Below are 15,833 nucleotides of genomic sequence, written 5' to 3'. Positions count from 1 at the left end.
ATTAGTGACAAAACTGAAGGTTTAAAAGTATGGATCTCTCTCAGTGAAGACAGACAGAGACCAAGCAGAGAAACAAAAGCTAAGGTTAAGCTGCCATCTAGTGCTCGGACACTGTTATACGCGAGACAGCACTGAAATAAGTACACGTTTATTAAATACAGGCAAGGCGAACTTTAATTTTAAAAAATCTGTAGCAATAAAAAATAGTAATCAGTAGCATTAGCGGTTGCTAATTAATTAGTAAGCTAATGCTGAAGATGCTCTACTAGCCTTAGTGGAAATCTGGAAATTAAAGCTTACTGTAAATAAACAGAAGTGCTTTACTTACCCAAATAAACACTTTTCAGGAGAGAAATCTGTGTAGAATATCATCCAGTGCTCGTTTGACTTTAAAAGAAATGTATTTTTTTTATTATAGTTTTGTTTACTTAGCTTAGATTTACCTAACTTAGTTACCCTCCTACCACCACCACCCAGTGCAAGCCCTGCTGAATTAAAAGTCCCTTATAGGGTTGCGTAATGCGCCTTCTAATGCAGTGCGCCTTATAGTGCAAAACATACAGTATTTTTACTAGACACTGGATATACTGGCCCAAAAATGATCACAATGCATAATATTAAAACCAATTTATGATGATAGATATGATATGATTGCCTAATGATATAATTACACGCTTTTAAAGCGGCAGTCCGTAGTATTTTGAGTTGAGAAGGGACAAAATATTGAGTTCAATGGTACCAGTGTGCTTGAACGACCATCCCTGCTAAGCCTAATATCTAAAACTGGGGTGTCCGGTCGCTTTTCGCGAGAGTTCTTCTCACCACGTCACGTTTTTGCGTACTTACGTCACTTGCACAGCCTCTACGGTCCGTATATAAGTATATTGTACTGTATATAAGTATGGACAGGACGTCCCCATTCACTCTCATTACGGCGTCGTTTTGAAGCCTAAATATGACGGAAATGGAAGCTGCCATCTTGCGTGCGTTTGCGCAGTAGAGGCAAATTAGGGCCAGAACTGGCGCGGCGGAGATGGGAGGCGAGGCCATGTGACTGCTTAAACCCCGCCCTCCCACTCAATTACTCTTTGCGTGTCACAGTCATTTTCACCAAACAAGTTACTTAACTTAGCTAACCTAGTTAACTGCTAGGAGAAAGATCGGACTGTGAGCTCCGCGACTCAGCCACAGTGGCGGTGCACGTCAACGCTTTCAGGCGACCTGTCAATCAACTTGCCCTCAACTGTCAATCACCACAATGACTCCTATAAAACGTATTAACCTTACAGAAAAACACTGGGTTTTTTTTTTTTAACACAGGAGGAGGGCTTGCAGAATGTACAGAACCCAACTTCAAAAGAAAAATCCTGGATGTGTAATTTTAGATTAAAGATTCCGCCATCTCTTATTCAGAGCGAAAATATCTCAACTTTTTGCCGCTCGTTTCGCCTCGTTCGTGTCGCCACCGCTCCCAGAGTTCTGTGCGCGCCGCTGCTTCCGCTCTCCATAGAAAATAGTGCGAGGCGTAGCGAAAAACGCATCGCTGCAGTGCGAATGTACAATGAACGCCGTGTTGTGGTGCTGTTGATAACCGGTAACGTCCGCGACCAGTATTTCTCTGGTCGCGTGAGTTCATGTCATGCGTTTTCTGCAGTGGTACCGCTTGCCGCGAGGTCAAAGTTGAACCATGTTGAACTTTGTCCGCAGATAGTGGTAGCGCGGTGGAGGTGTGGTTATGTGCGGGAAAATGTGCGCACCCTGTTCCGCTCTGCTCCACTCTAGAAACAATTAAATCCTATGGGGGTCAGCGTACCGCTCCTCACCTACCGCGTGCAGCGTGTAAGCAGCTTCCCTCTCACGCACACATACAACTCGCACCCTAGCAGCTATAGAGCTTCCTGTAATTCTGAACATGCAATATAGAACATATTAAATTTGCCCTCTACTAATTATTATTTATTGCTCTTACAGTTCTATAAATAATATAGACACTGACAGAAAACAAGAAAACACTGAGGACATTGACAAAGTGTCGCAGGAGGACAATAAGGCGGAGCCCGAGAATTATGCCAAAAAGAAAGCACTCAAGCAGGAGAGTGTGAGGACGCCTCTGGATCAGTAGCGGTCAACAGGAATCAGATGGAATCAGTTAAGGTAAGTAGAAATCGGTAGGGGACAGAAGGAGTTGAAGCAGGTGAAGTCTAATAGAATCAGGAAACTCAGTAAATATCAGTAGGGCACAGAAGGAGCCAGTAAAGGTCAATGGTAGTCAGAAGGGTTAAGAGAAGTCAGTTGAGGTCAGTAGGGCTCCACATGGGTCAATAGGAGTAACCAGACTCAGTCAGAGTAAGATAGAATCAGTCAAAGTCAATAGAAATCAGATGGAATCCATATAGTTCAGTAGGGGTCAATGGGGTTTAGCAGGAGTCAGTAGGTGTCCCCAGAGGTCAATATGAGTCAGTAGTAGACAGTAAGGGTTAGGAGAAGACAGAAGGGGTCAGTACAAGTCAATAAAAAGCCCTTTTTTGCTTACTATACTTAATGGAAAGACTTGAACAATTGTTTTACACCCTTATTTTGTATTCAGTGCATTTTGTATAAATGTGAAAGTACTGCAGACCAGCCTTAGCAACAATATTTTGACATTACTGTACATTTACTTTATTGTAAAACAGAAAAAGAGCGGACTGTTCAGTGCCTGGTTTTCACTGTACCTGCAATTTCATAACATTCATCACAAATATTGTTCATTTTAGACATGTTTTTTATAAATTTCATTTTTTTATAATTAATTCAAGTATGTTTCAGGCCTAAGAGCCTGGGTTACACAAAATGGGAATAAGCAGCCTAGTCTTGTGATGTAGCTGGGGGTGTCACCTGGGGATACTCGTCCTTCCCATGTTTGTTAAACAGTTAAAAAAAAAAAACACCAAAAACAATTTGATTTCAAACTTTCAATGTTTATTCAATCATACCAGCACGTTAATTTAGACTTATGACACATTCAGACAAACATTCCCACATTTCATCCACCTGATATAGTGGATTGTAACACTTTGGTATATGTAGATAAGATGGTCCTCTTCCCAGACTAGGGGTACATTCTGCACTGAGATGATGGACAAGAAAATGATGAAAATGTGCAAAAAAGGAACCATCAGAAACGGAAACACAACCACACATTTAAAATGTAGTCCACCTTCACCAATACTTATAATAATATAATGATTTGAATCCCCTTCATTCATTTTGGTCTTTTTTCCTTTAATGGTAAGGGTCACTTTTGGTCTGATTGTATTCAAGTGTCAGTGTTATCATTATGCATTTAATTAGAAATGGAAAAAAAAATCTAATTTAAAATCTGTAATAAACAAGGCAGCACAAGAGACACACAAAACAACAAGAGCACAAAACCCACATCCGATAGAATACAGTTCTAGCTGTGAACACTTTAAACACTAGCAAATATAAAAATACTAATAGATTTGACTGAATGTCAAATTCAGAAAAAGGTCACCAAGCAATAAAAAAACTACAACAAGAAGAAAAGCCCCTGAAATTCCACATTATTGCTCATAATGTACATGTGCACACTCGTGTTTTTGGTTAAAACTTGGATTTTAATAAAATAAATATGTGTGTGTGTGTGTTGCATTAAAAACCTACAGGATGTTCAGCACAAGAATGGATCCCACAGCCATTAAAAGAAGAAGGTATTATTAACACTCATTAGGTTTCTGTGGATAGAGCTCTCCTGGGTCAGTAGTCACTGGTCAGTGCTGGCGTACGTCATAGTGTTCAGTACTGGCCTTCGCCGCCCTTTGATCTTCAGGGATCCATAACGGGCCTGCGACAGATACAGAATCAAAATTTATAACTGCCTTCCCTAAAAAGTGATACAATTATGACTACAGTCCTCACTTTCACACACAGTGCACAGTCAGGTCTAAAATACAGAGACATCTTTATTAGTTTGCTTCAGTAAATTTATACTGGATCTGAGAAAAAAAAAACTGTATGCTATAGTCGAGTGGGTTAACAAAAATACTGCATAAACAAACATCTTAAAATATAACTGCCAATATTTCATGATGACACTTGCTTACATTTATTGTACACTAGAAAAGAAAAGAAAAAAAGAAAAAGCGACACTGGCCGCACTACTGCAGTTGGCCAATACTGGTCATATTCATTGATTTAAGTCTTGTTTTTATTTATTTCATTAGTTTTCTTTTCTCTCTCTCTCTTACGTTATAAATGTTTAGACATTTGCTGATATATATACACACACACACACACACACACAAAATTAGAATATCATTGAAAAGTTACTCTATTTTAGTAATTCAGTTCAAAATGTGAAACAAACACCAGCAGATGACATGACTCTCCAAACCATCACTGATTGTGGAAACTTCACACTAGACCTCAAGCAGATTAGACTGTGTGCCTCTCTACTCTTCCTCCAGACTCTGGTCCCTTGATTCATATATGAAATGCAAAATTTACTGATGGTTTGGAGATACATGTCATCTGCTAGTGTTGATCCACTGTGTTTTATTATCAAGTCTAAAGTTAGAGCAGTGATTTTTTTCCAGAAAATCTTACAGCACTTTATGCTTCCCTCTGTTGACAACTTTTATGGAGGTGCACTGCTGAAAGTAACAATTGATCTTATCTAATATTCAAAATTTTGGGTTTTCTCATTGGCTGTAAGCCATAATAATCATCAACAAAAAAAATAGTTAAAATAGATCACTCTGTGTGTAATACATGTATATAATATATACGTTTCACATTTTAAACCGAACTACTGAAATAAAGTAGCTTTTCAATTATATTCCATTTTTTTAAGATGCACTTGTATTATTGGATATCTGCATTGGCCCAAATTCTTACACTGGTGCATACCTACTACATTCCTAAGAAGAGGAAATGCACTTAGCATTTAGCAACACAAAGCTTAGCTTAGCAACACAAAAGTCCTAGAAGATCAGACAAGACAATTATAGCAAATAGTTGTCAATTATGTCAATTGTCTACATGAATTTAAAATAGTGTGTTTACATAAAAAAGGGAATATTGAGAATGGTATCAGATTAGTTAAAAGTGTTAAATACATGAGTCCTAAAGAGTACAATCAGCCAGACATTCAGCACACTGAGTGAGCAGTCTTTACTGCCATCTAGCGGTTAACTGAGAAACTGCAGTATCTTGTGTTCTAGAACAGGGATTCTTAACCTTTTTTACTGTGTGACCCCCCTTATAGGCTCCAGAAAATTTCACGACCCCCCCCCCAAAAAAACACCCCCGAAACACAGATACACACATACAATCTTTGGCAGCACAAATAACAAGTTATTACAAGCTAAGTTTTCTTACTTAATGTGATGGTTGCGCCTGCATTGAAGCACAAAGATGTTCCGTGCGTGGCTTAGTAGGGCTCAGGAACAGTCGTAAATCATCTTCCACGTTGAGACGGGCTCTGTATTTGTTTTTTAGGAATGTAAGTGCAGAAAATCCAGATTCACACAGAAATGTTGATCCAAAGGGGAGGAGTTTTTTCAACGCCATTGAACTCAGTGATGGGAACTCCGTAAACAGGGAAATCCAGAAATCGGGCAGAGAGCGTTCTGTGAACCTCTGTTTCAGGGCTGTGTCTGTGGCCAGATCAATCAGTGACTCTTCTGCTTCAAGAGACAATCCTGCGTTCTTTGCAGAGAAAGGATTCCGTATCCATTCATCTCTTGCTGACACTGCACCGTTTTCAGGAAAGTACTCGCGAAACTGTGTCGTCATTCCATCAAGATGAGCCTGAATGACCACACATATCTCAGCCTTAGCAACTGTGCTGTTGTTCAAAAACTCCTCTAGAGCAGGAAATGCCTCAAAGTTTTCGTTTTCCAGACGAGATTTCCACAAGCACAGTTTTCTGATCCAAGCCTCAAGTTTGTCAGAAAGCGTGAAAACTGATGTGTTTTTCCCCTGCAGTCCTGCATTTAACTCATTGAGCCGTCTGAAAACGTCAGCCAGATAAGCTAACTGTGCAAGCCATTTTTCTTCAGAAAACTTAGCAGCTAGAGGAGAGCCTTTCTCCAATAAAAATGCCCTCACCTCATCGCGGAGCTCGTAAAGGCGACTTAGTACGTTACCCCTGGACAGCCATCGTACCTCGCTATGGTACAGCAGCTGGTGGTGCTCTGATCCCATTTCTTGACAGAGAATTTTGAAAAGTCGTCCACTTGTTGCACTTGCCTTGATGGAATTCACAGCACGAACAGATTCATCCATTACCAGTTTGAGATCAGCGGGCATTCTTTTAGCTGCGAGAGCTTGTCTGTGAATCATACAGTGTGTCCACAATGCAAGCGGGGCAACAGCCCGGACTTTTGTGACTAGCCCACTGTGTTTGCCAGTCATTGCTCGTGCGCCATCTGAGCATATTCCCACACACTTGCTCCAGTTAATGTCATGGTCACGTACGTAAGTATCCAGCAAAACAAAAATCTGTTCGCCAGTGGCTCGTCCGGGAAGGGGGCGACAAAACAGAAAATCCTCGCCAATTTCATTTTCTTCGACAAATCTGGCATAAACAAGCAATTGTGCCTCTCCAGACACATCTGTAGTTTCATCAAGCTGCAAAGCAAAGTACACACTTGACTTTATCTTGCTGATAACCTGCTCCTCGACATCTTTTGCCATACGGCCAATTCGGTTAGCCACTGTATCATTTGAGACTGGTATTAATGCTAGCTGGTCTGCAGCACTTTTTCCACACATTATTGAAACCGTTTCTTTAGCACACGGTAAGAAAAAAGTCTCACCTAGTGTGTGGGGCTTCCCAGTCTTTGCAATCCAGTGTGATATTACAAAAGAAGCCTTCAGAGCCTTTTGGTTAACAGTTGTGGCTTTTTGGAGTAAAAGTTTCTGGCCTCTTAGCTCCTGCAGTTTACGTTCAAAAAACTCCACAGGTTTTGACTGCAATGCTGAGTGCTTCGTCTGCAAATGGCGTAGCAACTTGGACGGCTTGAGACTTTCCTTGGCTAGCACTTCGCCACAAACCACACACTGCGGCCGTGCATCCTCTCCTTCGCTTGTCTGCGTAAATCCATATTCTATGTACTTTTCGTCATATTTTCTCGCTTTCTTAGTCTTTTTTGAAGTTTCTGGAAGCGGGCGTTTTGCCTCTCCACCTCGACCTTCTAAAAACCGCTCCATTTTAATCCAGCCTGGACTTGCAGAGCCACGGTGCGCATGTGTGAACCTGAATCAAGATTGAGATCGAAGAGTCGAGTACAGCGGCGAATGAGTCAGTTTGAATCAGTGAAAAGAAAAAAGTGACCTATTTTACGCATGCGGTACCTTGAATCATGAGTTGAATCAATGAGTTGTATTTACTCTTTTTTTTATCTACTTTTAGTTTGACGCCCAAATCTGATTCGTCGCAAATTTAGCTGAAAAAACGCGACCCCCCTGGAAGTATGTCGCGACCCCCAGGGGGGTCCCGACCCCCAGGTTAAGAACCCCTGTTCTAGAACAATGTTGCAGCAGCTTTATTATGTGAAACTTAAGAGACAAAGAAAAAAAAAGTAATTTCTAAACAGTTAATGCAGTATTTTTGCTAAATGAAAGTGGTCATTTTAATATCATAACTTTAAACAGCGGCACATACTTCTAGACCTGACAGTAGTAGCCATCCTAAATTACCTAAAATTAAGACTCCAAATTAAAAGGCCAAAAAGCTTAAAATCTAAACGTTTATACATGTTAAAAGTTTAAGAGTCCTACATCTTTGCGTAGTCTGGAGCGCGTCACTTTAACACTCTGAGATCTTCTGACTCCACGCTGCGTCAAAGCCTCGTCCTCGGAGAACACACCATCACCCTCGCCATCTTCATCTGTCCGCTCCTCCTGCTCATACTGGTAATAATCTGTCAGAAACACACACACACACACACACACACACACACACACACACAGACACACAGACACAGGCCTTATTAGCATTTGCTAAGCATAGCAGATAGTAGAAAGGAGTAAGATTTAAGAAAAGGGAGTAAGAAAATTGGTGCTTCCTTGTAGTTTCTAGTTGTAGTTACTGGTGTAGAGTGTTTAAAGTTTGGTTTTAACACGCTACTAAAATACTTTAAATGCTTATTGTTTTGTGATCAGCATTAAGAGATGTAACAGTGTGTATATTCGTAATGAACAGTCAAGGAACTGGGTGATGGTTCAGTGCACAGAATAACCCACAAAACAGAAAATACATGCTCCTAGGATACGTATGGAAATAATATATACTGGTGTTAATAGATAATAATAATAATAATAATAATAATAATAATAATAATAATAATAATAATAATAAAAAAATCGGATGAATTGTAAGCGGTTTCACTGTATTTTTATTTATTTATTTATTTTTTGCATTACTGGGCTTTAATATTGGTTTGTGAGTTACTCTACTGTTAGGAGTACATATAATATAAAACACTAAGGCTTTATATTAAGGCTCTGATTAGTATAGGGTTTAATTTGTCCCACAAAATTACACAATATATGAAGAAATCAGACTTTATTATCAGAGAAAACAGCTGAAGAACGCAGTTAAACAGTAGACCTCAAAAAGAGATACGCCAACAACTTTAAAACAGCTTCCTTTACAAAACAGAATACTTTAAATAGTTCCATAAACACTATAAATGGGCCTAAAGTTTAAGATTTCAAAGAGATATTTCTCAAAAGCTCTATTGCTTTAGTAAGTCACAAGTTTAATACACACGTTATTACTGAAGCCATTAGAGGCATAACAGTATAAAAACCAACCACAACTCCCTTTTTCTCCAGTTAAAAAATACATTTAAATCATCTTTCAAGGTACAGTATTAATATATTTAAAAGGGCTGTAGTTACTGCTCTATTTTACTGGGATAAAAACACTCATACAGTAGAAACAACAGCAAAAGCTGTCCTTATTTCTCTACACGCAGGACAGCACTAGACCAGCGTTTGACTCCACAGGTCTGCATGCTTCTTTGGCGGTGCTGTTCTACACGGGGCTCCGCAGCACATCTAGTGGTATGGTGGTATGAGAGAAACACATAGCAGTTATAGTTTCCGCTCCGGTAATCCGTGTGAACCAGTTTACCACCCAGCACTAGTGGATATGTAAATGTCAATGGAAGAATTAAAGCCAAGTGGAATTATATTTATAGTAGCGGGTCCAGTCAATTAAAAATAATGTAAACATAGAATATGCTAACAGTTATCCCTGACTGCTTAATAAGACAGTACAGGCTATTACTTAGCAAGGTGCTATACCTCACTAGATGGAACAAACTGTAACTTGCTTTTTTTTGTAAACTGTCTTTGCTAATTGCTCGCCCAAAGTGAGTTAGATGTTCCTCTCTTTCCCCACCTCATTTAGCATGTTGCTCGACAGTACAAGTGCCTTTCAGCTGATCTACTCAGGTCCAGGGAAACTGTGATAACAGCTAAAAAAAATATGACTTGTTTTATGTTCTAGGAAGCTTGAAAAACTCAGACTAATTTTAATGACAAAATGCTAGCATAACGTCCTTATTCTGAGGTGAGTATTATTGGCCTACAGTCTGCTGCTTACCTGCTAAGCGCTAGCTCTTTTGCCATTCACAGGTGACTATATTTCAGGAGAGAAATCTGTGCGGATTAACATCCAGCGATCGTTTGGCATGTTTAAAATTAAATTTTTTTATTAAAGTTTAGTTTACTTAACTTAGCTCAGTGTAGCTTAGCTTTACAGATGTCACCACCCAGCTGCTGAATTAGAAGGGAAACATGGCGATACCCCTGTTACTAACAAGTGTCACTTAAAATGAGCCTTATACAGGGTTCATACACTTTTTAAACAATACATTTCCAAGCCTTCAAGGCAAATCTTTATCACCATAAGATTTTTAAAACATCAGTGCAGAGATGGACAATAAAACCAAAAATCAACTATAACTACAGTCAAAATTGATTATAGTCAGCCTAAAATGATTCTGATAATGTTGACACACAATCTTCAATAGTAAAATGTGTGTCAGATCATGAGAGCTCCATTGTGTAGGGCTAAATTACTGAATTAACTGAACTCATTTTTCCAAAACTTATCCAGGCCTGGAAAATTGCTATTTTCAAATTCCACGACTTTTCCAGTTTTTTTTTTCATGATCGTACAATCCCTGCTTATAATCCGGTGCGCCTTATAGTGTGCAAAAAAACGGAACATAGCATAGTTAGCTGTGAGCTTTTCATCTTTACATATAAACTAAAAATTAAAATAGAAACTGTGTTTAAAAAAATTATAATAAATAGCACGATACTTTAACATTTTCTTACACATGCTATTATGCAAACTTATTTACATTTAGCTAGAACAAAACATCAGATTTCCAGCATGTCCTTTAGTGTCTCACAAGCTGCCAGAGTAATTCCATGTATATCAAGTGAACACTGTGAGGTATTTTTGTTTGTTTATAAGTAAACGGCACGGGTTTGTACTATAATCAGTGCTGCTGATGACTAATCAGTGCAGCCGAAAGAGAGAATGAGAGGGAGCGAGAGTAAAAGTGAGTGTGTGCGAGCAGCTGCAGCCCTTCGTCCTAGTCTCAGGCTGCTCCTGGCACGGCCTGCTCCCTCAGCTCGGTCGGAGCTCTGCAGGGCCAGTCTGTGCCAGGGAGCCAAATCACACTACTGCAGCCGCAGCCCACCGCACGCCACTCCACTCCTCTGCTTCCAGCACAGCAACGCCAGGGCCTACATAACCAGCACAGCACAGCAAAGCCAAGCAGTAAACACATTACCGTAGTTACATATTTTATGTTTCACCTGTGACCACTAGGGGGCGGAAGAGACACAGGTTGAGCTGCGTCTCCCCCAGCAGCTTTCTTTGTTTCTCCTCCACACCCCCACAAATGTTTTCCATTAGTGGAACAGAACAACTTCCGCTGGATTTAGCAAAGACGTTATTCATTTTCCAGAGCTCCAGTTCTCGCTGTTTGCCACAGTGGTCATATAAAACCTAATCAGAAGGTTTTGGTTTGGAATTATGAAGCCTATATAGAAACATCTGACGCAGAGCCGAGCTATTATAGGAGTCCAACGTTTCAACACCGTCTGCTCTGACATTTTCCCTAGATTTTATCCCTGCACTGTGAGTAGACAACACAAGCGCCTACATCTGGGTACAGCAAAAGCTGGATGACTGGAATCGGCTCTGTAAGCTCCATATCCAGGATTTTGATTTGGGTTATATCTGATAATAGCTGGCACTGTTCTGCACTGACTGACTGACTGGCCACAAGACCTCAGGCCTCGTGTGACTGAGGAATGTGACGACTGCAAGAAAAGGGGAGGGGGAGAAAAAGGGGAAAAAAAGAAAGAGTGTCTGAAGCACAAGAACAAAGAGAGAGCAATAAAAAGGCACTCTGAAGGCTTTCCCTCAGCTGACCCCTATTCCTCTACAAACATCAAAACAGGGTTGTTAATGACGGCCGGCTGAATGACACACTTACAACCCCTTTTGTCTCTGCTTTCTCTTTTCGAACGGGGAGGAAAAAAAAAGAAAAAGAAAAATCCACAATTAGCGCTTCCCTTCAACAGCAGACAACCTTGGCCGTCTCTCTCTCTGCCTCCTGAAAGGCAGTGGCATCGCTTTATTGTGGCTTCATCGTCGACGAGATGAAAATGACCTGGATGCCGGTGGAATTTCAAACATGGCCAGGGCATTTGCATACTGAGAGAGTGCATTAGGTATTCTGCTCAGACGATGCCTCAGTGCGATGCCCCTCCAGCCCCCACCCCTCCCACACACCCCACCACCTCACCACATCTTGGCACAAAGCTCCACTAGACCTTTCTTCGCCCTTGAGACAAATAAAAAAATCCATTCCATTTGCTGCAAGAGCTGGGAGTTGATGGCAATGATGTGCTTTCCAGGAGCTTTCTGGATCTGGTAAAAATGGCCATACAAAAAAAGAGGTTCATATATGTACAGTTCTGGGCGGGGGGTGGGGGGAGAGACCACTTCAAAATTTTAAGCTTCTTTTTTTGTGATCAAATGTTTGTGATTTTAAGAAGGATGAGCTATAAGGGTAAAAAAATGTTGAGTTTTTTTTATGTTACCAAATTGAAAACCTCTGGAATATAATCAAGAGAAAGATGGATGATCACAACCAATAAAAACCAAGCTGAACTGCTTGAATTTTTGCACAAGGAGTAACATAAAGTTATCCAAAAGCAGTGTGTAAGACTGGTGGAGGAAAACATGCCGAGATGCAGGAAAACTGTGATTGAAAATGTATATATATTTATATATATGGTTGTCGATAGTAGTGTTAAAAAAAATCCATACATTAAAACATGATTTGACAGATAAACAGGTGGATTTAACCTAATAATGATTATTATGGGAGTCGACTAATCTAGTGACTACCAAAAAGCAAATTTTTTGGAGTCAACTATTTTTTGTTATTTTTTATAACCAGCAATTGTCACTTATATTGACTAATTGTTGCATCCCTAAAGGTAAAATGACAAACTTATGCTTCACAGAAGCAGCAATGGGATGTGTGTGCACGCATGTGTGCGTGCATGCATGAGAGAGAGAGAGAGAGAGAGAGAGAGAGAAAGGGAGAGGAGGGAGGTATAAGACTGTGAGAGTTAGTTATGAGATTTAAACCATGTTTCAACATAAATAGAAAGCAATCTATGGCCGGATATTAGCAGAGAGCAAAACTGCTCATACGTCTGCATTCATCTGCAGCGAAGCTGTGTTTTCACTGCTAAATTACGGCCAAGTAGAATTTTTTTTAAAGGTTGTCAGCACTAAATACAAACACACAGACAGATATAAATATATACACACATGCTTCACAGAGCAACCTCCATCATGCTAGTCAGGCTAGACTGGAGGAACAAACGGCAAGCCAGTCTTCTCCGCGTGTACCACCTACACTGGTGGCACTAATTAATCTTCAAGGCAGCGGGGAGCAGCAGACCACCAGCGAAGGGGAAACAATAGCCTGGGCTTTAGGCTGGAGATCCAGCCCAGGGTTGCGTTTGTAGAGGAGTGGCGAGGTTAATCATTAAAGCCAGCGTTTACAGTAAGCTGAAAAAGAGAGAGAAAGAAATAGAAAGAGCACGCAAGCGTACCGACTACGTCGTGCTGGGTGGTGCCTGCGCCTCTCCTGGCCGGGTTAGAGCTGGAGTAGGCAGGGTACATCTGGCCGCCGGCCTCATCCTGCGGGATCTGGGTCAGGTCGGCCATGCTGAAGCTCCTCAGCTTCTCCGTGATGGCACCCTGCCCCTGAAGATAAAGAAAGCAGATGAGGTTAAGCAGCTACAAGCGTGCACACACACACTCACACACACTTATAAGGAAAAAAAACTTATGGTGGGTAAAAAACATAAATATAAACATATTTAAATACAGCTCTGAAAGAAAAATAAGAGACTACTTAAAAATGAGGAGTTTTTGATTTTTCCTTATTAAAAACCTCTGAACTACTTGAATTTTTGTACCAAAAGCAATGTGTAAGAATGGTGGAGGAGAACATGTGATTAGAACTGTGAAAACTTTGATTAAAAACCAGGGTTATGCCACCAAATATTAATTTCTGAACTCTTACAACTTTACGATTATGAACTTGTTTTCTTTGCATTGTTTGAGGTCTGAAAGCACTGCATCTTTTTTGTTATTTCAGCCATTTCCCATTTTCTGCAAATAAATGCTCTAAATGACTTTTTATTTGAAATTTGGGATAAATGCTGTCTTTAATTTATCGAATAAAACAACCATGTTAATTTTACTCAAACATATATATAACAAAATCAGAGACACCGATTCGGAAACTGAGTGTTCTCTTATTTTTTTTTTCAGAGCCATATATACACATGCATGCTCAATTGAAAATAATTGGTATAAAACGCCTAAAATACAAAAAGAATGTATTGGACTCATTGGTATGGTTCTGAATGGGCGTACGTGAGGCTAAATGAATGATGAGCTTTACTGAACAGATGTAGAGTGTGCTAATATGGAGAGATCATTAGTGGTTAACACCATATGTGTGAGTCAGTTTGAAAAATTACAGGAGGTAAAAAGAAAGGAGGGCATGGAAAAAAAAGCAGGAAAAAAAGGGGGGAAAGTATGAACATCTGTGTAAATGACACATCTTTCTCCATGCTTTAGACTGTATACCATTACCTCCACTGGAGAGAGCAGTAGGGCAGAGTTCCTATGGGACAGTATGTCAGTACAAAGTAAGAAGAGAGAGATCAACACCAGGATTAGGATTCAAGAAGGAGCAGGACAAAAAAAAAACAACAACATGGAGGAGGAATATAGACAGAAAGAGAAAACATCCTTTGAAAGCAGCAGCAGGAGAAGCATTAATAATAAAGGATGAATGAGGTGGGCATCATCCTCCTTCTCATTGCTTCACCACAAAAAAAAAGAAAAGAAAAAGAAAAAAGCATCCGCCTCTTCCTTGGCTGTTGCTCCTCCTCTGGCTGGGGCGGCATCAGGACAATGGACGAATCAGGCGCGGCACGCTGCTTTTGATTAAGATATCAGTCTGATTGCAGTCTGCTCCCGGCTAAATGCTTAAAAAGCTGGCGGATTGTATTACCGAAATGCTGACCTTTCTCTATGAATGGAGGCCATTAGTATGCTCTATTCCTGTGTGCCGGGGCTTTGTGCCTGTGAGCTTGTCGCTTTTTGTTGTAACAAGGATTGGGAGGAAATAAGGGGAAAAGAAAAGAACGAGCAGGAAAATAAATGAGAATCCTTCTGAAAGGACGTACTGGAAGTGTGAACCTACATGCATTACTAATACAAACAAAGGGAGGAGAGTACAGACAGAGTTGGCGGAGGTCCACAACTATGTACGCCCTTAGAAACACCACATACACTAGAACACACACACACACAAACACACCCAGAGACAAGACATGTATTGCACATAAATGAACAAACACACACACACACACACACACACACACACACACACAGAGATAGTCATGCAGTATGGCACTTGCCTTGACAGCTGCAGTGACAGCTGCAGTAGCTGCTATACTTAGTCCCTGCTTGCCAAAGTTCAGCATGGTCTCATAGCTGCGCTCTTTAGCTTGAACAATGTAGTCATCAATTTCCTAAAACACAACAGAGAGAGAGAGAGAGAGATTGAAAGAGAAAGAGAGTGAATCCCATGTTTACTGTAAACCGACAAAAAAAGAAGAAAAAGAGCAGCATAATCATCTTGGCAAGGACAAGGGCTGCAATCACACTTATGGTCACTTAATTTAAAACTACAGCTGCCGTTTTTATCACGAGGAATACAGACAGAGCGTAATTATGCTCTCCACCCGCTGACAGCTCTTACAATCTGATAAATCTCATAAAACTACCTAAATAAATCTAAAAAAAAAATCATATGCTCTCAAAACTAGCACATAACTAACCAAATCTGCATCAACCAGGTCTTTAATTAAAAAAAAAGAAAACTATAAAATTGCCATGTACAAAAATCTCCTTTTGAGACCCCTAAATTATTCTAATTCCAAGTTAGATCAAAAACCTTGTCCGTTATCATTATTCCACAACGGCGCATTACGCAGCACTTAAAAAATAAAGTATGTTTTAATTTTATTTAAAATAAGTAAAATAACTGAACTTCAAATTATCTCTAACTAGTTCCTAACTATGGCTGCAATATGGCCTTTAACAAAGGAAACTAAGCTATTAAAGCATACTGTGCTTTAGTATACACAAATATATATATATATATATATATATATATATATATATA

The 15,833-nt window shown here is 40.0% G+C and overlaps 1 protein-coding gene across 2 annotated transcripts in view; it reads right to left on the bottom strand.

The window, feature by feature from the left end:
- Positions 1-2,939: 2,939 nt before the first annotated feature.
- Positions 2,940-15,833, bottom strand: part of reep3b (receptor accessory protein 3b) — a 38,775-nt gene continuing 25,881 nt past the window's right edge. For both annotated transcript variants that reach the window (XM_022669202.2, XM_007255112.4), the window contains 4 exons: positions 15,064-15,177; positions 13,177-13,330; positions 7,789-7,931; positions 2,940-3,847 (listed from right to left, as the gene is read on the bottom strand). In XM_022669202.2, the coding sequence (XP_022524923.1) occupies positions 3,767-3,847; positions 7,789-7,931; positions 13,177-13,330; positions 15,064-15,177 (492 nt within the window). In that variant the 3' untranslated portion in view covers positions 2,940-3,766. The remainder of the gene's footprint in view (positions 3,848-7,788; positions 7,932-13,176; positions 13,331-15,063; positions 15,178-15,833) is intronic.

The sequence above is a fragment of the Astyanax mexicanus genome, chromosome 15 (genome assembly GCF_023375975.1).
Source record: "Astyanax mexicanus isolate ESR-SI-001 chromosome 15, AstMex3_surface, whole genome shotgun sequence".
Lineage (NCBI taxonomy): Eukaryota > Metazoa > Chordata > Actinopteri > Characiformes > Acestrorhamphidae > Astyanax > Astyanax mexicanus.
The sequence above is the reverse complement of the archived record's forward strand: the minus strand, read 5'-3'. Positions and strand labels throughout refer to the sequence as shown.